The sequence below is a fragment of the Aethalodelphis obliquidens genome, unplaced genomic scaffold (assembly GCF_003676395.1).
Source record: "Aethalodelphis obliquidens isolate GAN/ISIS:26980383/991018 unplaced genomic scaffold, ASM367639v1 scaffold14, whole genome shotgun sequence".
Taxonomy (NCBI): Eukaryota; Metazoa; Chordata; class Mammalia; order Artiodactyla; family Delphinidae; genus Aethalodelphis; species Aethalodelphis obliquidens.
Window position 1 is genome coordinate 39,122,435 of NW_020837958.1, and position 22,409 is coordinate 39,144,843.

General features: G+C 54.0%; 2 protein-coding genes across 17 annotated transcripts in view; one reads left to right on the top strand and one right to left on the bottom strand.

The window, feature by feature from the left end:
• The first annotated feature begins 140 nt into the window (after positions 1-140).
• RHOG (ras homolog family member G) lies at positions 141-12,728 on the top strand. Of its 4 annotated transcripts, none has more exons than XM_027115588.1 (2): positions 141-425; positions 11,487-12,728. In XM_027115588.1, exon 2 carries the CDS (start codon positions 11,555-11,557, stop codon positions 12,128-12,130), a length of 576 nt encoding a protein of 191 aa, XP_026971389.1. In that variant the 5' UTR covers positions 141-425; positions 11,487-11,554; the 3' UTR covers positions 12,131-12,728. The 4 variants fall into 4 exon arrangements, with proteins under 4 accessions (XP_026971389.1, XP_026971388.1, XP_026971390.1 ...); XM_027115587.1 differs by lacking the exon at positions 141-425 and adding an exon at positions 719-838; XM_027115589.1 differs by lacking the exon at positions 141-425 and adding an exon at positions 5,751-8,004.
• The window catches only part of PGAP2 (post-GPI attachment to proteins 2), a 25,933-nt gene continuing 4,900 nt past the window's right edge, over positions 1,377-22,409 (bottom strand). For 2 of the 13 annotated variants that reach the window (XM_027115586.1, XM_027115579.1), the window contains exons 3-6: positions 15,585-15,837; positions 15,344-15,438; positions 14,607-14,715; positions 13,961-14,393 (exon numbers count right to left, since the gene is read on the bottom strand). In XM_027115586.1, coding sequence (XP_026971387.1) covers positions 14,263-14,393; positions 14,607-14,715; positions 15,344-15,438; positions 15,585-15,837 — 588 coding nt within the window. In that variant the 3' untranslated portion in view covers positions 13,961-14,262. The other 11 variants (XR_003434563.1, XR_003434562.1, XM_027115577.1 and 8 more) reach the window with 11 other exon arrangements.

Here is a 22,409-nt window from a genome sequence, read left to right on the forward strand (position 1 = left end):
CCCGCCGGTCCCCAGAGCCCCGGCAAGATTCAGGACTGGGTGCGGCCCTTCTGTCCCAAGCAGTTGAGCGCCCCAGCGAGAAGAGGGTGCGAGGGGAGCCCCACGTCCTGGCTCCGCCCCACCCCCTTCCCCAGAGCCCAGGCGCGCGGAGCCGCCGGGTGCGGAACAACGACACGACATCCTGTTTTTGGGGCCCGCGGCTCCGCCTGCGCCTCTGCTGATCTTGTCTTTCCCCGGGTGCTGACGCCAGCTCTCCTTCCCCCAGTCTCCGCACCCTTCCCAGGGGTCTGGGGCCTTCCCACTGCTGAATCACCGCCACCCCGCACTCCCCCGGGGCTCGGGGCAGAGGTGGGGACTGCCCCGCCGGACCTATTCTGGCCAACCCCCAGCCTGGGCCATCGCTCGATCCCTGGGCTTGACTGAAGGTACCAGGCCTAGGGGCGCCTGTTCACAGCATCTTACCGCAGGGGTTGGTGGGGGCGAGATAGGGGGAGGGGGGACAAAAGCCAAGCGCCTAGGCTAGGGCCTCTGCTGGGGTGGAGGTGGCAAGAAGGGGACTGGGAGGACTGACCTTAAGGGCCTCAGAGGTAAAGGGCTGGGGTGGGGGAGCCCAGTACCCGGCCCGGGACCCACCCGCTTGGGGCGACCAGGACGGGGGGGGTGAACCGGCCGGCGGACTTCCTTGTCGAGCCCCGCCCCGCCCCGCCCCCGCGCCCTGCCCCGCCCCGCCGGCCGGCCCGCCCCCCCCACTTCCTCCGGCCTCCTGCTCTCACTTCCTTCTCCAGCCCCGACCCGCTGCCGCCGCCCCCCAGCTCCCCCGCGGCGGGGAGGGCACCAGGTGAGGCCTGGCTCCGGCCGGCAGGCTGGGGGTCCGTGGTAGGGGAGCCCGCCCGGCCCCGGACTGGACGCGGCCGCGGGCCCGGGAAGTTTGGCTGCGGGAGGCCGCGGCGGGAGGTGCTCGGCTCGCTTCAAGTTGGGCGGGCGCGGCCGGCCGGGCGGGGCGGGGACGGGCCACTGCAAGCCGGCGGCGGTTCGGGGACTGTGGGTTCCTGTACCAAGGGCGGCGGTACCGGCCCCCGGGAGCCGCGAGGAACTCCTGAGGTTGGAGGGTCTCCCGCTCCGAGAGAAAAGTCTCTGAGTGGAAGAGCTTAGGGCTGGGAGATGGGACTCAGAGGTGGGGTGCCCCCAGGAGTTGCAGGGGGCTGTTACGAAGTGTGTTGAGAGGAAGGGGCCTCTGGGCTAGAGAAGGCGCTCCCGCTGCTTTGGCAGTTGTGACACTTGTGAGGTAGAGAGAGAGGCTGTCTGTTGCCTCTGAAGCCCGAGGCTGCGGAGAAAGAGCTCCTTCCCTGGAAGATCGAAGCTGGTCCAGACCCAGAGCCGCAGCCTGCAACCTAAGGGTCCTCTGCGCTCAGGCGGAGGGTGGGGGAGCCCCCCGACCCCAATCCTTCTCTCTTTATGTCTGTTTTTCTGAGGCCCAACTTCTCCATCCCTGGAACAGAGCAACAGGTATTTTAATGAGCAGACATCGGCTGTGCCTCGCTGCTTAGTGCCTGGCTTTGTCTTTGCTGAGTAAACTGAGGAAGGAAGGGACCTGGTCTTGCCCTGTGACTAGAGATGAAAGGACTCTTATTCAGAGGTACTGATAGTCCTTGAGGAGATGGCATCAGGAGAGCAGGACTTGAGGAGAGCAGGACTGGTTTCAGGAGATGGAGAGAACAGGGCTTCTGGAGGCAGCACGAGGCTCTAGCCTTGGAAGATGATCAGGAGCCATCTCCTGGTCTTCCCCCCCCCCCCCCCCCCCCCCGTCCCCTTTATTAGTCCCTGAATTCTACATGTTCTCATTCTGTCTTCCTCCATTCCTTCTTCAGATTCCATCAGACTTCAGACACGAACCCTCCGTTACTCTCTTCTTGCGTTCTCTTCAGTCCCTTCTCCCCCCCCACAGTCATGCCTGGGTCCTGACCTCTCACCTACCCTGCTTCTCTGTCCATCTCTGTCCTCTCCCAGTGGCCTTCCCCCTCCCTTCCGTGCCCAGCTTCTGGCTCCTGCACACACATCCACCCTCTGTTTCTTCTATCTCCCCTCATTCCTCTGGATCCCTCTCTTCTCCTTTCCTTTCTGCCACTTATCTCCAGCTTTGGGGAGCCTTTTCAGACCTCCCTAGTTCAGAGAGGCAGGCTGCAGCCTCCCCTTGGTAGAGGTGATGAAAGGGCTGGAAAACCGCTGTATATGTGTATGTGCATGCAAGTGTCTGCATGTCCACATCTTTATCTTTTGGAGACAAAATAACTGCCCTCAGCCTTGTGAGGGCCCAGAGCAGGGGAAGCCAGCAGAATGAAGGGAACCTGCAGTGGGTGAGGTTGTGGTTAGGTAGGAGGAAGCAGTCTGTAGCAGTCAGGGTATCAGGGTAGAGTGACACAGGAATAGGTCTGGTGAGAGAGGCCGTGGGAAATCAAAATCCCCCAGACCCTTGGGTGCTTGATCAAGAGGCCAGGCCTGGAAGCTGGGGGACAGCCTAAAGGTCCCTGACTCCAGTGCTCACTGGTTCCAGCACCACCTTGTGGGGACAATGGGACCAGGTCAACTAGGTGTGATGGAAGGAAAGGGAGGGGTAAAGGCAGGATTCTGGAGGGAAGACTATAGCTGGTCTAAGTTCAGTCTTAACTGTGGTAGTTCCAGTTCAGGAAAAAAAGAAGGGTATGAGGCAAAGGTGTCTGCCCCCTCTTTCCTGCTGCCTTCCAAGGCCTGCGCAGGCCAGATTCCCATGTGCCCAGGGCTGCATCAAGGCCTTGGTGACCAGGAAGCTCTCTGGAGTTCTGCTCACCCCTCTGCCTTCACACATCCTTAACATGCCCCCCTCACCTAGGACCCTATTCCCTCTCTTTCGGGAATTTCTTGCAAGTCTAACTGTATTCCAGCCTGGCTCTATAAGCTCTTGCTGTTCCCATTCTAGAGCTCCTTCTTTAAGCCTTTGGGATGCATGCTGAGAGATCCTGTTTCTCTCTACCTCCTCAAGTCTACTCTATTCATTTCTGTCCACTAGAAGAAAAGAGAAGTGGAGGGGAGCAAGTGCTATTTTTTATGGGATTCCCAAGCACAGCTAGATTTAAGGACTACCCCTGTTCCCCATTCTGTCCTCTTTCCTTCTCACCGTTGTCCCTCTCCCATGGATTGTCCCTTCCTCCACACTCCTGTCTCTGCTACTCTGATTCTGGGAGGTACAGGGGGGTTTGGCCCCAGCAGGAAATCCCAGGGACCTACATAAAAATCCCAGCTCAGGGAAGGATATGTATGCAAGGCACTTTCCCAGCATCAGGGCTCAGTAAAAAACCACCCAGGAGTCCTGACTCCCCACCTGCCAAACCAGTACTTATTTTAGATAACTGAGCAACCCACAGGACTCTAAGAGTGAAGACAGGATGGATGAGACGGGTTCTCCCAGGCAAGATGTGGCCCCACTGGAGGTTTGAGCTAATTGCATGAAATTCACTGCTGGAAAAATATAACCAGGGTGGGAGGAATCTAAGTGGGGAAATATTTTGTGGGGGGATGAGGGTGGGGGATATGTGTCTGCTATATCCCTCAAGGGAGGCTGCCCTTGAGGTCTTGGCTAAAGAAATATGGTCAAGGTCTTGACATGAACAGAAGTGGCTGATACAAGATTGTCACAGATCCTGGTTGAGAATACGGAGAGTTGTTTCTGGCAAGATACTAAGGCAGTTGAGGTGGCTGGTGTGAGCTTTTAGGGGGTAATAAGCAGGAAGATTTGAGAGGTTGTGGCTGTAGCGAGACAGTTGAGAAGATATAAGAATGAGGGTAGCAGGGCAACTGTGAAGAAGATGTGGTCCCCGACTGAAGACCCCTCTCCATACAGAGTATAGACCCATTAGTGGTGAGGCTTGTAGGGTTCTTTGAGGAGGGAAACCAAAGACAAAGCCTGGGCCGCCTCCCCAGAACAGATCGGTTTTCCTGTCCAGGGTCCAGCTTCCTCTTTTGTCCTCATGTCATGGGGGGAGGGCATCTCCCCAGGAGCTGAGCCTAGAGGAGGCTCTCCTCGGCTAGTTCAGGGTGGCTGTCTGTCCAGTAATGTCAGTTCTAAATCATGGATGCCCCGGCATGGGCTAGGCATGAGGCCCTGGAAGCAAAACGGGCTCAGACACCAACCTGGCCCCTTTGGCCCATTTCCTGAAGGGATAAACCATGGTAGGGTCATCCTGAATGAGGTCAGAGAGAGGGGCCCATTCCCAGGCTGGAGGTCAGGAGACCCAGGTCCTTGTCCTGGATTTGCTCGCAACCCTCTGTATAACCCTGGTCAGCTTTGTCTCTTGTGGCTCAGCTTCAAGATTAAGAAGTTGCCTATCAATACTTCCAAAGAGCATACAGAATACTGATGGCTCTGACTCTCTTTCCCTCAAGAGGCTCCTCATAGCTGTGCCCCTGACTCTGGACCCAGCCTTGAACAGGTCTAAGTATCTGTCTGGGACAAGCGCTGTGGCCCCTTTCCCCAAAGCACAAGAGAAGAGGGCAGAGAGTGTCAAGGATTTTGCCAGGGCTCAGCAATGTGGGGGGGTACCCGGTGCCCTGCTCCAGCTCTGCCCCAACTGACAGTGGAAAATAGATGCCGGAGTTTCCTCCCTGATGTTTTTTTCCCTTGTGGAAACCCCCTCAGATCTGGGGCGGGGTTCAAGGGACTGGGCAGCCCTGGGTCTCTCTGTGGGTGTTTTCAGGTGGGGGAGGCAGGATTGGGAGGATGGCACTTCTGTACAGCCTCGTGCGAAGTGAGCAAAGGCAAAGGAAGTGCCACTTCACGGGCCTTTCATGGGGCCCCAGGACTGCTGAGCTGCTGTTAGGTGGGGAGGAGGAAGGCAGAAGGAAGCAAGTGTTGGGCCTTCCTCTGTGCTGCCTGATGGGGGAGGGGCAGCCTCCTTAGCTCCCCCAGTCAGAGCTGCCCTAACCCTGGGACTTACTGTGTGTGGAGCATCTCAGGTGCTGGGACACCGAGAGAAGAAGGAAGGGAACTGGGACTGAGTGAAAGGGTCCCAGCCTCCCACAGCCCTCCCAGCTATAGCTGTCTTGTTTCCTCCTCCTCTCCAGTCCCTAGTGGGTAAAGTCAACTCGCTCCGTCTCTTACCCTATTCGTGGAGTGCAGGATCCTCTGCAGGGGCTGAAGGGTGGAGAATGGCAAGAGGTGGAGAATTCTCCAGTGTGAATTTTTTTTAAGGCTGGGAACTAGGCTGTCTTGGGTTCTGCCCCTGCTAATGAGAGAAGGGGAAGAAAAAGAGAGACTCAGCCCTTGGCCTGGTCCCAGCCCCACGCTGACCTCATGTCTCCCCCAGCTTCCTCCTCCTAGCCCAGCTGCAGCCCCTTTGAGCCTCTTCGTACCATCTCTCCTCCACTCCTCCCTTCAAAACAAACAGACAGACTGGCAGAGCTTCTGAAGCTGTTTCTAACACTAACCATGACCATAACCCTGACCCTGGCCTTGTCCTTGACCAATCCTGGTCTTCAGATATCCCCAGTCCTTAGCCTCATCAGGACCACTTTTCCTACGCATCTTCCTCATCACCACTGGGCTAGAGCTATGCCTGCTCCACCCCTCTCACCCTTCCAGTTGAGGACAAGACAATCTAGCCAATGTGTTCATTACTCTGAATTGTACTCCTCAGGGGGAGGAAGTTAGTTACCTTTGTCTGATGTCTCCTGGGCATGGAGGCTCTTCCTTGTTCCCAGAGTCAAAATCTGAATTGATGAGGGAGGAGATGTGTGTCAGTCTGCAGCTTTTGCTCAGCTCTCTGCTGGGCTTCTGGAAGTAAGCAGGACAGATTTCCCTCCTCATGAGGCATCCTGTTAAGTTCAGCACAGTGAACCATAATAACAGTGCTGGGGAAGGTAGGGCAGAAGAAGGGGTGGCTGTGGTGTCCTGGAGAAGCTGGGGAATGGAGCTGGGCCCTAAAGGACTGGGAGGCTGTGGGGTAGGGTGAGGGGGTGGGGGCAGGAAGCAGAATTCCAGGAAGAGGAGCTCCCATGTGCAAAGACATGAAGGACAGATTGTGTTCATTCAGCTTTTTACTGACAGCCACTGTGTGCTGTGCTCAGCCTGGGGAGACAGATCAGCCGGGACCTTGCCCTCTAGGTCCTCCCAGTCTAGTGACAAGAGATAAGATTCAGATCAGCTTCCACGTGACTAAGATAATGCACTTGTGAGAAAATGGGACCAGACCATGGATGGGATAAGTCATTTGTGACTTGGGTGATTTACAAAACTTCCCTGAAGGAGGTGGCAATGATGCTTGGCTCTGGAGGACCAATTGGGGGATCCTTTGAGGCAACTGGAGTCTTCTGGGCTGCTGGGTGGGGGGTTGAAGGATGGAAATGGAGGAGAAATACTGGATTCCCACCGGGACAGTGAATATGGCTGCTTGATGTGTTTTGGGAAAGAGAATGTAGAGGCTGCTTGTAGAGAGGATCAGGGTGATGTGGCCAGAGCTTAGGATCAGAATACCCAGAGTGATGGATTACAGTCAGAATGAGTTTCAGCGAGGGCTGCAAAAGGGGATCCCCCGTGTCAGGGAGGCAGATTAGAAGGCTGTAGTAAGTTCCTATTGCCTCCACACTCCCCCATCTCTTCGGGCCTATTCCTCCCCTCCTCCACTCCCAATTGGGACACTTCCCCTGCTATTATGGCCACAGAGATCTGGCAATCAGGAGATCTGGCAATCAGGCAATCCACTGCTTCCTTTTCCTCCCCCATTCTGGGCCTGCCTGGGCCACACCCAAGACCAGGCCCCACTGGGTACAAGCTGGGCTCTGGGGACTACACTCAGGGTGAGCCCCATGGGCTGTGCTCCCTGCGGGAGCCAGGTCCAGCTGCTACTGGGAGGAAAGATTTTCCTATCCCAGTCAAAGCTTTTGGCTGCTATTGCTGTCCAAAAAGATTCAGCATTGCAGTTTTGACTGGGGGGGTATCAGCCCAGTTCTGAGCTTCTGACCTGTCTATCCAGATCTCAGTAACACAGACAGAAGCAAGCAGGTCAGAAGTTCTATACTTAGCTTTTCTGTAGGGGAGTCGAGAAGCTCAAGCTTCAGTATTGCTCGGGGTTGGGGGGGCATCCACAAGCTAAGGAACTTATGTATGACTACTGGAGAAGGAGAGTCACACAGAGCCAAAGAAGGATTTAAAGGGTGGCCATACTGTGGAAGTTCAAAGAAAGGAGAATTCAGTAGCCTCGTGGGACCATGAGACTTAAGCTAGGCTTTGAGTCAGGAAGATTTGAGAGGGGAGAAGGAATGGCAGCAGAGAGAACAACAAGAGTAAAAGTTCAGAGGCCAGAATGATCCTGGCTTGTTTACACAGGACAATGTAGACCCCTCTGGAGCAGGGAACTCACATTGCCGAGTACCTGCTTTATATATATACATTGTGCATTAACTCACTTCATCCGTTTAACAACCTTATAAGGTTGGTACTATTACCTAGCTCATCGTGGCAGAACTAGGATTTAAACCCAGGTCTATCTGACTCCAAAACCCCTGCCAGATTATGAAGAATTCTGAATGCCAAGATGAAGGACCAGGCATGATCTGAATTAAGCTGGGAATCGAAAGCCAGAACAAGTCATTGTAATATGGTTAATACTATACCAATCTGCAAATATTATTTATTTACTAAACAAAAGTTCTTTTCTTTAAAAAAAAAAAAAAAAAGTGACTTGGTGAATAAGCCACAGTCAATCCCCAACCCCAGGCAAGCCACTCTCCTTGTGTGGCCTCCTGCAGCGTTGACTGTCCCTTTTTCCTGCGTGGTACAGGCTAGACCCTACCTTTTAGCATGTGCCCTCCTTAAATGAGCTGTGGGAACTTACTTGACCCAGTTCAGGCCATAGGATTTCAGAGAAAAGAGTTGTCCTGGGAGAGAGGATAAGGGTCTGAACTAGACCTGAAGAGGGAGAATTGGGCTGCCGCCACCACTCAGACACCTGCGTACTCAATGATTCCTGCCTCTTGGTATGAAAGACTTTGCTTTTGCCACCTTCTCTGTGCACCCCACTTCTGAATTTAGAAAGCACATTCATTCCTGTGCTCAGGATCCTCACTGCTGTCCTTTGAGACAGGGAGGGCAAGTTTTATCATGCCTGTTGTACAGTTGAAGAAACTGAGGTTCCAGGAAGGGAAGTGACTTACTTGCTCAAGGTCACAAAGTCAGCTGTTAAGGGGTAACTTGGAGGCTCTGTGACACATTGAGGAAAACATAGGACTTTGGATTGCAAAACTGGGGTCTGTGTTAAAAAACTGGCATCTGTGTTAGCTCCCGTGCTGACTAGCTATGTGACGTTGGGTTATTTTAACTGCTCTGGGTTTGTTTCCTTACCTGTAAATAGGAATAGTACCAGTGAGTTGTTATAAGGATCAAAACAATGTAATATGATCTATATTGTGATCTATAAAGGGTTGTACCTTGTGAGGGCTTTTAATCAAGTGGCAGAGTGGGCAGGTGAACCCAGGAGGTCAGATTCAGGTGCCGGTGCTCTTGGCCCTATACTATACTGCCTCTGCCCTGCTTGTTTCTGGACACTACCTCACTCGTGATCCTTTTCCGGTGGTGTCAGTCCCTGTTCCCTTGCCAGCCCGGAAGCTTCCCTCTCCCTCCTCGCTCCTTTGAGGGCTGATTTACTGATTGCTGGTTGATAACCCCTCCCTAGAAAGCTGCCTGGAGCCAGCTGTACTTTCAGTCTCTTGGGCCTTGTGACTGCCGGCCAGAGTTCCCTCCTTGCCTTCCTGCCTGGGCCAGCCCAGTGCTGGGCTTGAGGGGGAAGAGTTCCCCGTCACACTGCCATGCCCACTCCCCTGCTTTGTGTGGAACTGAGGATTTACAGGCCTAGGAGTTGTGCTTTCGAGATGCTGGGGTCTCCTGGAAAATCCAGTGGACACAAGTAATGGCACCAACACCCACCACCCCAAGATGCTGTCTCTTCTCCCCCAAGGAAGAAGCCACAGAATCCTGAGATGAATGTGGCCTGACTTGACCCCACATGCTGAGGTCTTAACGCATTTGCTTGACTGATCAGCCCTCCCACCCCCATCCCGTGCTCCTGCGGGCCTTTCCTATCCCCATCGTCCTATCTCCTGCTCCCAGATTCCTTAATGTCTCACCTCATCCACTTAGTACCCTTGCACAGGCTTTTTTCTCTCCAGTTCATGGGTTGGGAAACTGAGTCTCAGAGAGGGTAAGTGCCTCATGCTTGGTTACAGTGAGTCAGCAGCAGAGCAGAGCTGGGGCTAGGACTTAGGTTAGTTCTCTTGACTCCCAATCCCCAATTCTCTACTGCCCTAGAGGGTCCTTATTTTCTTCCTGGATCCATACCCCAAGGCTCTGTATCCTCTCTCCTGAGGTTGAACACACACACTTACTCATGCAAATAAGGTGGAAATATTTTTAATGTGAACCAGAGAGGCAACCTCATAGAATGAACTCATTTCCCTCCCAGCTGGTCCCAGGGGAAGCTGGGGCCTGGGAGGGAGCTGGGACCAAGCCCTGGATCCTCTGCAGGTTCCACACCATGGAGTTCCTTTTCCACTTCCCAGTGGCGGATTCTCCCTCCCTCTCCCAACGTGATTTTTGAGGCTTTGGAACCAGTGGTTGAGAGGTCAGGCTGGGAGGTAAGAGGTTGTCAGACCAGGGTGCAGTCTTGCTGTGTATAAAGTGAAATGGAGAAAATGGGCCAGTGGTGAAGGTGCTGGGGTGGAGCGGGGGATACTTAAGAGCTCTGGGTGTGTCTGAAACAGGACTATCCCCTTCCAGGGAGCAGGGGCCTGGTCGTGAGAGAGTAGCAGGGAAAGGAAGTCACATACTAGCTAGAAAAAGTCCCCCATGGCTGAGAGGAAGTAGCCAATTAGAGGAGGACCCCTGCCACAGCAGTATAAATAATCACAGGGTTTCCGGAAGCTCTGTTCTTTTCCACAACTCAGAAGAGCAGTTCCTCACCTGAAGGCCCTGTGAGCTGCCCAGGTGACCAGGGTGATGGCTGGAGCTAGGACTCCTCTGAAACTCACCCCACTGATAATTACAGCAGCTTATTTATTTGGCACTTCCTGTGTGCCACGCCTCATGCCAAACACTTTCTACATGTTAGCTCATTTCATACTCTGACCAACTCTAACCCAATAGGCAAGATTATCCCCATCTTACAGATGAGAAAATTTGAGGCTCAGGAAACTTAAATGTGTTGCCCGAGATCATACATGACTAGTTGGTGGAGCTGTGATTAGAATCCCTGACCAGTCTGATTCCAGCATGTCTTCTCAGTGATAGTGCTTTAATGGCACTGTGTTCTCTACCCAAGAGTCTGGAAGCCCCTCAAGTTCTTCAGAGGCACAGCCCATGGTCTCAGGAAAGGGACAGAAGATTAAGGGGGAAAATCAAGTTTTTGTCTTACTCTTCTGTTCATCCCTTCTGGCTGGGCTTGGAGGATCTGCCTCACCCTACCTTGAGAGAAGATGCAGACATCTGGGAGCCACAGCCTCTGCCTCATTCATCATTACACACACAGATTCCAGACCGAATTCCAGCCCTGGCTCGGTCTCCAGTGTTCTCCTACACTGAGTTGCCAGCCTGGGTATGTGTGGCCAGATAGGGTTTCCCATGCTTCCAAGAATGATGGGGTAAGCTCTCCTTCCTTTTCCCCATCCCCAGGGTACCCTGGATTGAGACAGGGCAACTGTCTAGAGAATTGTGCCCCTACTCAGCAGGTTTCTCATTGCACCTTTTGGTTTGCGTTCAGTAGCCAAGATGTCAGGTTTGGAGTTGAAGCATCAGTGCACTAGGCAGGGTGTGGGCCCTGAGTTGGGAGAGGCTCCGCCCATGGCTGCAACTCAGAGTGACCTGGGACAGCTGCCTTGTGCTAGAAGCCCTCTCCAGTCTACTCGGTGGGAGGGGTCCATATCTGACAGAGGATCTGGTAGATCCCTACAAATGCGCACCCTCCTTTTGCGTCTATACTTCCTGGAGGAAAAATAAAAGTAGCTAATACTTATTGAATGCTTATTATGACCAGGCACTGTTCTAAATGCTTTACGTGAGTTAACTCATATAATCCTCACAACAACCCAATGAAGTAGGTATTATTTTATCCCCATTTTACAGATTAGAAAAATGAAACATAGAGAGGTTAAGTAATTTGTTTAGGGTCATACATCTAGGAGATAGGAGAACCAGATTTTGACCTTTGTCAGTCTGGCATCAGAACGTATGTGCTTTGCATAATATATTACACCTTAGTGCCAGCCTCTTTATCCCTGAGCATCTTTGTGTGGTCTCAGGGCCTCTCTCCCATTTCGTGTCTGTCTCTCTGAGGTCTGTCTTGATGGGATTGCAGGATGGTGTTCAGGTTAAAAGAACTGGAGCTGGTTTCCCTCTGTATGCCCCCATCCTTTCTTCCCAGTGGATACAGGCCTCCCTAACCAAGAGTATCCCTCTCATCTGTCCATAGGTCACTGCATCCAGAGGGGCCCGGAAGGGGAAGGAGGCATAGCCTCCACCACAGCAGCTGCACCCGCCATGCAGAGCATCAAGTGTGTGGTGGTAGGCGATGGGGCTGTGGGCAAGACGTGCCTGCTCATCTGCTACACAACCAACGCCTTTCCCAAGGAGTACATCCCCACAGTGTTCGACAATTATAGCGCCCAGAGTGCCGTTGACGGGCGCACAGTGAACCTGAACCTGTGGGACACAGCGGGCCAGGAGGAGTACGACCGCCTCCGCACACTCTCCTACCCTCAGACCAACGTGTTTGTCATCTGTTTCTCCATTGCCAGTCCGCCCTCCTATGAGAATGTGCGGCACAAGTGGCATCCAGAGGTGTGCCACCACTGCCCCGACGTGCCCATCCTCCTGGTGGGCACCAAGAAGGACCTGAGAGCCCAGCCTGACACCCTACGGCGCCTGAAGGAGCAGGGCCAGGCACCCATCACACCGCAGCAGGGCCAGGCGCTGGCCAAGCAGATCCACGCTGTGCGCTACCTCGAGTGCTCAGCCCTGCAGCAGGACGGCGTCAAGGAAGTGTTTGCTGAGGCTGTCCGGGCCGTGCTCAACCCCACGCCCGTCAAACGTGGGCGGTCCTGCATCCTCTTGTGACCCTGGCACTCAGCTTGGAGGCTGCCCCTGCCCCGCCACCAGTTGTGCCTTTGTGCCTTGGCGCCTTGTCTGCCCCCAGCTGTGCCTTAAGGACTAATTCTGGCACCCCTTGCCAAGGGGGCTCCCTGAATGCCTTTTTCTCCTTGAGGAGGCCCACGGAGAAAGGGGCTTTGGGCCCTGCCCCGCTCTGCTTGGGAACACCAGGTATGCTCAAGAGCTCACCCAGGCCAAGGCCGGACCCCTCCCCAAGAAGCCAACCCAGTGCCTCCTCCCCACTTTCCCCTACTGACCAGTTGATCCAGCTTTCCACACAGATGTTGCTGCCTATTGTGGTGCCTTCTCTCAGGTTAGGAGCTCTCAGCCATCCCTAACCTCTCCCTCGCTGCTCTTCAAATTGCCCCCCACCCCCCAAGATGCTCTCTCCCCTCCCCAGAGAAGGAGCCACAGACTCCTAAGAAGATGAATGTGCCCTAACCTACCCCCATGTGCCCAGGCCTTACGCATCCGCTGACTGACTCAGCCCCACCCCCACCCCCTCTGGGCTCCTGGGGGCCCCTCCTACCCCCATCAGCATCAATAAAACCTCCTGTCTCCAGTGGCGCTGGCTCCTCCCTGTGTGCTGGGCATGGGGGGTTGGGCAGGGGCCGGGCATGGGCTAGGGCTCCCCAGAGACTGGGAGCCTTTTGTTTCCTACAAGAGGGGACAGGGGACAATAGGCTTCATTGTGGTCCCCCCACCCCCCAATTTCCCTAACAAAGCTCTGGGCTCCCTTGGAGGGGCCAGTCTTGTTCTGGGGCCCAGCCACATATTCTGTAGTAGACTGGGATGCAAAGCATGAGGAAAAACTTCCTGATCTAGGACTCAGAAAGGGAGAGGTTGAGAGCCATCAGCCTGCAGGTGGGTGCTCTCACAGTCGTGCATCTGAGAGCTGTCCCCTTATACCCTCAAGGGGACAAATCTTTACTGTCAGAGTTGGGGCTGGAACTCAGGCCATCGCCTCAACCCAAGACTCTCCCAGGTAGCCCAGCTTCCAGACCTGGAGTCATCACAGGGATAGCTCAGTCACTCCTGCTCATCAAATCAAGGCTTGGACCAGCCTTGGGAGACTCCAGGCCTAAGGGGGTGGAGGGGGGAAACGCCACATGGAATCATACCCTACCATGGACTTATTCCCTCCATCCTGGAGCCTGTCCCTCCCCTCAGTTCCATTAAAGAGACAAGCCCCCGAACAAGCAAGCCTAGCCCAGACTGTTGGCAAAAAAAAAAATTTATTTTCCTTTGAAATAAAATGTACAACCAAAAGAGCACAGGGCCTAAGGCAGTAGGGAGGATGGGGGGACACCAGAGAGCCCGTTTTGGGGTAGGAATCTGTGTCTCTGTCCCCTCTACCTGGCACCTTTTGCCAAGGAGGAAGAGTCTGTAAACCAGAGATTCCACAAGGGAAGGGAAATACGTGCTGTGCCAGTGCTTTTTCTGTATCCTTTGGGTACAGAACACCACCTCCACAGGGAGAAGCACAGACTGGCAGAGCCCTCGGAAACCATATAGCCTCCCACCCCTCACCCCCATCATCCACACGGACACGAGGAGGCTCACATAGGGAAGGGCATACACCATATCAGAGGGGAAGTCAGGTCTGGGACACCTGGGCATACTCAGCAGGGGAATGTGGTCACAGGCCTGAATGTGCAGAGTAGATCATTAGACGCATGGGTCAAGTGAATGACCCCATGGGGAGAAATGGCTGCGGTTTTCTGGTAGCAGCCACTGCTCAGTGGTCCCTGACCTCAGCAAGAGGTGGCTATGTAAAGGCCAAGAACCAGATGGTGGTTATGAACCTCAGGACTTCTTTTAGCACCAGATGGTGGAGCTCTCCTGCCAGCTCAGCTTCTTGGGGCTTCTCAGGTACGGGTGATGCTGCTTGAAGGAGCCTGTGCCTTCACGTGGGCTGGGGGAAAGGAGAAGCCAGTAGGGCCGGGGAAAGCCTTGTCCTGTGCCTTTCTTCCCTTCTTCCCCTCTACCCCAGCTTCAGTAGGGCTCAGAGAGGACGCAGCGGGTAAGGGAAGGCCAGAGTGGTATCCTGTCCTAGTTTCTCTGGGCAGTGGGCCTCCTCGCCAGCAGGAGAGAAGGGTTTAGAACCGTTTTTCCTCAGGCTGGGAGGTAATGAGCAGCTCCTTGTTCCCGAAGTCCCACCAGGCCGTCATGTGGAACGCCATGTTGGTTAGGACAACAGTATACTCCAGGATGGCAAAAATGGTGTATACTGTGGGAAGGACACAAGGAACAGGGCGTGATAAGCCTCCTTCCCTACCCCCCAGGGGCCTCTTGATAGATCACCACCACTGCATCACTACGCAAAGAACACAATGGCAGGCAGTCCCCAAGACCACTGCCACTGCCATACTGCACATTACAGAAAACATCCCAACTGTCCCTTAGCCACTGTGACCACCTATGGATCCTCGCCTGGCCTCACCTCCAGCCTCACAATACATGTTGTGCCGAAAGTACGCAGCCAGCGCCGTGAAGAAGGAGACGAAGTTGATGATGAAGAGCCGCTGTTTCCAGTTGTAGGACTTGCGCTCCTAGGGGATGGGCTGTCTGATCACTCTGCAGCTTGTTAGATATGTGCGGACAGCCTCCCCTCTTGGCCCCAACTCCTAAGGGCTGTTGTCTTGCCTCCTTTGGTCATGGAAGGGGGCAGAGGCAGGGGCAGCAGGAATGATGGGCATTTCATACCCCTGCATTTGGTGTAATGAGGCCAAGGTACAGTGGGGTCCCTGTCCCTCCCATTTCAGGGGGACAGAGTATGAAAGTTACTTGGAGTTACCCACCAACCCAACACCTCCAGATGCTGTGGGGAGAAGAAAAGTACGGGGTGTGGGGGGGCAGGGCCGGGGGGAGGCACCAGAGTTACTACAGACCACAGACCCCTGACGCAGTGTTCCCGCTGCAGCCTGGGTGCTGCCCCTCATTCTACTCCCATTTGGAGGCACTACCTCTTCTATTCTCCATTTTCCCATGCTACCCAAACACAGCTCCAGATTCTGATCAATCACCCTCCACTTGTCCCCAAGCCCAGCCCCAGCCCCAGTTTGCAAAAGAACTCCATTTCCCACCTCACCATTACCCGCATCCTGAGGACGAGTGTCCTTGATTCTCCTCTGGGCCGCCTGCAGCCCCACTAGGAGTAGACCGTACCTCTTGACTTACTGTGTGCTTCTTGGTCAGCCGCCAGAGAATGCAGGTGAGGAGCATGTGACTGAGGGATGAGGCGATGAACACAATGAAAGCGTTTTCATGGATGGCTGGAAGGAGAGAGGAGGGCTGGGAGCATGCACCGCAGGGAGCACCCAGAGCCCTGCGTCGTAAGGTCGGGGGGCGGGGGTGGGGGGCAGGGACATCCCCTCCCGGAACCCCTCCCCGCTCCTCCTTCCCTTGTCTAGGCACCCACTGAAGTCCTCGGAAGAGGAGACATAGGTGAGCACTAGCAGCGCAAGGTTCTCCACGACGTTGAGGCCGAAATTGAGGCGGCAAAGCTGGCGGTAGCTGGGACACGGGGAGGCGCAGCTGAGGTAGTGGTTCCAGTAGGCGAAGGCCACCAAGAAGCGGGGTGCTGAGTGCAGGCCAATGCAGAAGCGCCATACGTAGCGCTGAGGCACCTCTCCGCCGATGGCCGAGCTCACCGACGGCAGGTAATTGGGCACCTAGAGAGTTGTGAACCATCTGGGCACCAGCCCCCTGCCGGCCCCACCCACCTTGAGATCTTCCTCTCTGTGGAATCACCTTGACACTCAGAAGGCTCTGATCCAGTCCCCTGCCTCCAGGATGTCCTTCTTCAGAGCCCCAGAGCTCTCCAGGGAGACCTCCCCTTCCAGGTCCTTCCAGGTCCCCTTCCAGGTCCCCAGTGTGCCTGGTTCTCATTCCCTAGCCAGCTTGGGGTTTGTGCTGGGGCATAGTGGGACCGCCTCCATCTCCCTACAGGTGGCTGGGAAAGCTATAGGCAGGTTCAGATGCTCTCTGAGCCCACAGCACAGGGCTGTGACCTGGATAAAGTCCTGTGGGAGGGTCCATGAGCCCAGCAACCCAGATTCAGTCCCAAGGACAGAAACGAGTCACAGAGCATCTGAGCTTCCTCGGCACAGCGCTGGATTCACTGCCCAGCTAAGCTGTTCCTGACTGCTCCCAGCTTCCCTTGTTCTTCTGGTCTGGGGTACCAAGGTAGTAGAGGGTGCTGTGAGATCCTAGGGAAGCTGGGCCAGAAGATACATTCACTCTGGTCACGTTTAGGAAAATGGGTGCTCCTAACCTGGGGTAGTCTAAGAAAATGACCCTGTTCTCATGCATCTCTCTCATCCATCTTTCTCAAAGGCTGGAATTCCCTCATTCCTTAAGGAACTGGAGTGTCATTCTTTAAAGCTGAGGAAGGAGATAATATCACACAGCTGCAAGGACTGATGTTGCTTATTTTGGGGGGTGAGAGAATGGGGGATGGATGAACAGTAGTTTCGATGGGAACAGGAAGGTCAGGAATAGGAAGAGGATCTCTTAGACTCAGGGGCCTAGAGCAGTATGTCTCAAACTTTAATATGCATACGAGTCACCTGGAATTGTGTGAGAATGCAGAAGGTCTGGAATCTGAGAATCTGCATTTCTAAAAGATTCCATGACTGCAGAATCTACCAGTCTGTTGCCCACACTTTCCGTGGACTTTTTTAGACCTTCAACAAGAGCCAGAGCAGTGCCAGAGCCCAGAAACCCAGAGAGGGAATGACCCTGCTGTGACTATGGCAGGACAAGTCTTCAGAGATGGAGTTCTGGAAGACCCCTTCCTTTCTCCCAGTGGGGATGCTGAATGGGTCTCCAGAGTGGCTGGGAAGGCAGGCAATGATGGAGGAAGCTCACAGGGCAGGGGTGGGCCTGGGACAGGACCAGCCAGGGCCCTCACAAGCCTTCACAGAAACAGAGATGGATTCCCCTCAGCACTGTCAGAGGAAGCTAAGTGCAGAGCTCTCAGAGAGAGGGTGATTCTATCGAGGCCATGGCTTGAGATACCATAGCTTGAGACCAGGCTCAGATATTCACTCTGAGTAATCAGTGAAGGGCAACATGGAGGCTTTGGAGCCACACAAACCTGGGTCTACATTCCAGCTCTGCCTTTATTAGCTGGCTGACCTTGAGCAAGTCACTTCACCTCTCTGAGCTTTGATTTCCTCATTGGCAAAATAGGGATGACGTCACCTACCTTGCAGGGGACGGTGAATTACTAAATATAACGTATGCAAGGCATCTGCAGTGTCTAGCACGCAGTGAGTACAAGCGATGGCTTTCAGAAGACAAACTTTCCTGAAAAGCCTGCAAATTGGCTGTGATCTATGTGGCTACTGAACGTGGCAAGGCCGACTTATGAGTGAAAGGTGGGAATCATATCTTGACTGGACACCTCTGAGACCTCCAAGCCTCCTTACTTGACTTTTCTGCCTCTCTGGGTAGGTCCCCTGAGTAGGATTAGTGGGAGTGTTGCCTCCACTTTCTAGAATATTCATTTTGAAAACTTCTGCCCCAATCTCAGCTACTTTAAAGGGAACAGTACCAACATCTAAGGCTTGGCTGGGAGAGCCGAGAGTATTCAAGGGCCCAGAGCCCTGACTGATGCTGGGAAAGAGGTAAAGGGTAGAGATGGCACGGAGTTAGGGGGATGCCTCAGGAGGATGAGGGTTAGGGCCCTGTGGCTGCCTGTCCCATCCTCACAAGCTCCTCTCAAATTAAGGGTGGGGCAGGATTCTAAGAGCAGGGATTGCCTCCCTCATCACACACACACACACACACACACACATGCACACATACACACACACACACACGCTTAATCAGGTACAGATACTCATATACACCCCCGCCATTCCGAATACACAAGTTCCCCACTCACCAACTATGCCAACAACAAGCAACATGAGGAGATATCAGAGCCCACGTACACAGCTCACCACAAACCTCCCCAAAAGCCCAGAGCTAAGGGTACTGAGAGATGGGAACATAACCTCTTTCCCCAAGAATAGAAACCCTTTGGCCTGGAAGACATGGCTCAGTGGATCTATGGCAGGGCAGTAGATCAGAAATTCACATGGTATAAAGGGAGAGGGTCCAAAAACTTCCTTATCATAGAACCTCATGTTTCACCATTAGAGGTTCATTCCTCTGGCCTCAGATAAAAGTCCCCTGAAATTATGGATGACTTTTCTTTATACCTTACCACCCCTTCCCCTCCCCACCAACTGGACAAAAACTCCCATTCCTGTCAATCCTACTTGCTACTCTTCTCTGGACTCCATCCCCTCTTCTCTAACCTCATAGTCCCCCATCTTAGCCCTGGTATCCCCTGTACCAGGAGCTATTGCACTAGCTTCCTCACTGGTCTCCCTACTCTTGCCCTCTGCCGTTGAATCTGTTCTCCACTCAGGAGCCAGAATGGTCTTCTAAAGCTCAAATCTGATCATGTCCCTTCCCTGCTTAAAATCTTTCCAAAGCTCCCCATTGCCCTCTGGATAAAATCAAAAGCTGTCCGCCTGGCACTCACAAAGGTCCTTCTTCACCCCACAGCAACAATTCCCCCTCCTCCAGGAAGGAAGTCTCCAACATCCAAGCCGGTTTAAGTGCTTCTCCTGGACCCCGCATCCCTGTGCTCCCTTTTATCACAGAAGGGACCTCATCTCACAGTGTTGTGACTGTCTGTGCCTAGGTCTGTCTCTTGGAGGAATAAGATGCTAAGGGCAAGTCCATGTTCAATTCCATGCCCCTGACACAGAACCTCCACCCCTGGGCCCTCAAGAAAGGCTTGATGGACTGCTCTTGGAGGCAGGAACTCCTTCTAGGTTTCTAGCTGGCAAAGCTCTGAGTGGATATAGGTTGTGGGGCCTGAGACTGCCAGAGGAGAAACAAAGATAGAAGAAGCCAGGGCAGGGCTGGGCGTCTTCTCAGGTCAGGCCCCTAGTCTGGGCTAAAGCCACCTGTTACTTCTCCTGGCTCCTGGCCTCATCTTACCTCCTCAGTCCTGGCTTCCTTTCCAGTCTGGTCTTTCTTCAGCCCCCTTCTCCCTCTCGCAATCTCTCCTGCTTATTCCCACTCTCTTCCCTTCCCCCAGGCCCCCTCTGCTCCCTTGTACCCTCTACAATCCTCTTCTACTCTTGGAGGACTGTGACTCTACTTTCCCTGAGTCTCTCTCCCCAAATTCCCCCCAGCTCTGACTTTCCCCCCACCATCCTTTTATCCCTCTCCCCTCTCTCTGTCCCTCCACCTTCTCTCCTACTGTCTGATTCCACCCTTATCACCATCTCCTGACCTGGCCCTGACCCAGGTGCTGGGGAGCCTGGCACTCACCCCACAGTCAGTGGCCACTGTGTACTCAAAGTGGAACACCAGGGACCAGATGATGCAGAAGAAGAAGCCAAACACGGGGAAAGTGATGACCCACCAGACCATGGCCGTGAAGCGGAGCCGGAACACGGTCCCATCGGGGTCCAAGGGCTGGGAGGCCGCAGAGAACATCCTGTAGGGAGTGGTGCCCAGGCAGGGCAAGGGACACAACTTGGGGCCTGGTGGGGTTACCTGGGCCTAGGAAAGTGGGGCCTTTTCCAGAGCTGGCTTTTCAGAGTATAGGGAAGAGCCAGAGTGTAAAGCGTAGGAAGGGCATAAAGGAAAAAGGAAAGCAGTGCAGAAGAGGAGGTACAGAGGGAGATGGGGCAGGAACAGCAGAGAGACAGGGTCAGCTCATAGGAATTCCTTTGGCACACTGGTCCTATAGGTTCACCTCTTGAAGAGTATGGAGAATAGAGGCTCCCAGTGGCCTGGATATGGGAGCTCTGATGGCCCACCTCATTCCCATGACCCTCATACCCACTCAGGAGAAGGGTCAGAGGTGGAAGGGTTATTATTCCCATTGCACAGAAGGGAAGACCAAGGCCCAGAACTATGCTAGGATCAAACATTAAGACTAAGGCCTCTTGCCACTTGATAGCTTAAGGCTCCAAGTCAAGGTTTACTTCAGGCCAAGTAACCTAGATAAAGGACCTTGGCTCAGGCTGACCCAAGCCTTCCCACTGACCCTGTCTGACCACATTCCTGCTCTTCACCCAAGTTAACTAGGAACAGTGGGAGGGCCCCATAACCTATTTCAATGGGACCACAGGCTACCAGCCATCCCACCCCCAGGCTCAGAATGATCCAAACCTCAGGCCAGCAGTACCCTGACCCCGAGATACCAGAGTCCCTCCGGAGGCCCAGACCTCTATCTCCTTCCTCTCTGAGAAGACCATGTCACCCGATCCAAGATTTTTGGGAACTGAGGGTCTTGGGAACCTTCTCCACTCAGGTTGAGTCTCCTGTGCTGGGCCAGACCCAGGAAGGACAGACCCAGACTGAGGCAGCTGGGCTTCTTCTGCTTCCTCTCCCTCTGGGCAGAGAACTCCCTCCCCCACCCCCACTGCGCCGACCACCATGACCCTTCACGCTGGGCTTCCTTCTGGAGGGCAGATTTGTATTAAAAGGCCTAGGACCAAATCTCCCCTGGGGACTCAGACCTCCCTCCATTAAGGGAACCCTAGTCTACTAGTCCAGCTCAGCACCAGGGAATCAGGGTGGGGGTAGGCGCACTAAGCAACACTCACACTGGGTGCTGAAGGATCCGGGGCTTGGGCTGAAGGCTCTAGCCAGACTGAGACTGCTCTAAGACTGGAGGGTCCCACCCCCAGTTCCTGAGGGCCTGCCTCCCGCCCACAGAGCCCGGATCTCCACGCCTTCCCCGGGCACACAGCCTTCCCACGACCAACAAGGCCATGTCATAAATCCCAGAACACTCTGCAAAGGTAAGAATGATAGTGGCCAAGGTTGGCCCACAGCAGATCCCTTTGCCAGCCATGGCGGTGGGGACCTTTCTGAGGGTTGGGTCCAGGCATGTAGGCAGGTTTCTGGGAAGGGAAAGGGAGAAAGCAGAATAGGATTTAGCCCCTTTCTGTTGGAGCAGGACTGAATATGTTTGTTGGGCCCCATCAGAGAGCTAGCTAATCTTAAACAGTAGATTCGCAGTCCAAAACAGATCTAGACAGGCCTGAATATGAGGTATCAGTGTCCAGCCTGTACCTGTGCAGAAACAGCTAGTGGCAGCTCAGGCTGCATTAACAGAGGTCTAACAGCCAGTAATAGGAATAGAACAGTCTTGATTTGGGCTATACTTCCCAGGCCATATGAAGTCCTATGCCCAGATCAGGGCCTAGGAGAGAACAGTGATCAACTGGGCCAAGTCCAGGGCACATGTCTTGTAAGCATTGCCTGAAGGAACTGGAGCTATGCTACCTGAGAAAAGTAAACTCAGGGGACCCTCCTCCCCCGCCATTACTGCCTTCCCATCTCTGCAGGGCTGGCTGGAAACCAGGTGGAAAAAGTAGCTCCAAGGGTCCCAAAGCAGAGCCAGAGCCAGGACAGAGATTCACCAGAAAGAGGGTGTATGCTCACTATAAGAGCTTGCTGGGCTTCCCTGGTGGCGCAGTGGTTGAGAGTCCGCCTGCCGATGCAGGGGACACGGGTTCGTGCCCCGGTCCGGGAAGATCCCACATGCCATGGAGCGGCTGGGCCCGTCAGCCTTGGCCTCTGAGCCTGCGCATCCGGAGCCTGTGCTCCGCAACGGGAGAGGCCACAACAGTGAGAGGCCCGCATACCGCAAAAAAAAAAGAAAGAAAGAGCTTGCTAATTGTTAGTTACTAAGTCTCCTCGGAATCAGCTGCCTGGGAAGGAAAGAAGCTCTCCATCACTGGGGATGTGCAAGCAGAGGCAATGTCATCTATTGGCAATTATAGACTAAGGCTACTTCTTTCATTCCTCAGTTGGCCATTCCTGGGATTCTCTGGGTGAAAAATTCAGAGTATATGTGAAAATTCCCAGGTGTATCCATCATAGTAGTCCCAGGGAGTAGGGACAAAATACCCCTGGGGTCACTAGGCCTAGTCTTGCCCCAGAGAGGCCAGGTACCCCTCCAGCAGCTACCTATGCCTTAGCTCCCTCTCTAGTATGTTGAGAATGGGTTATAAGTATGCTGAGGTTACTGATCCCATTATCATTTGGAGCCAGCCACGAGGACCAGAGCAAACAGCCTACTCCGTCTAACTCCATATGCCATACAAATATTATAATTCTCTGTATGGACTATGACTGCATTATATCCTGCCTTCCTTTTCCCAGGGCTGGTGTGTGTGTGTGTGTGTGTGTGTGTGTGTGTGTGTGTGTGTGTGTG

What these genes read in the sequence shown, in the direction of transcription:
- RHOG (XM_027115588.1), top strand. Translation starts at nt 11,555, where the DNA reads ATGCAGAGCATCAAGTGTGTGGTGGTAGGCGATGGGGCTGTGGGCAAG.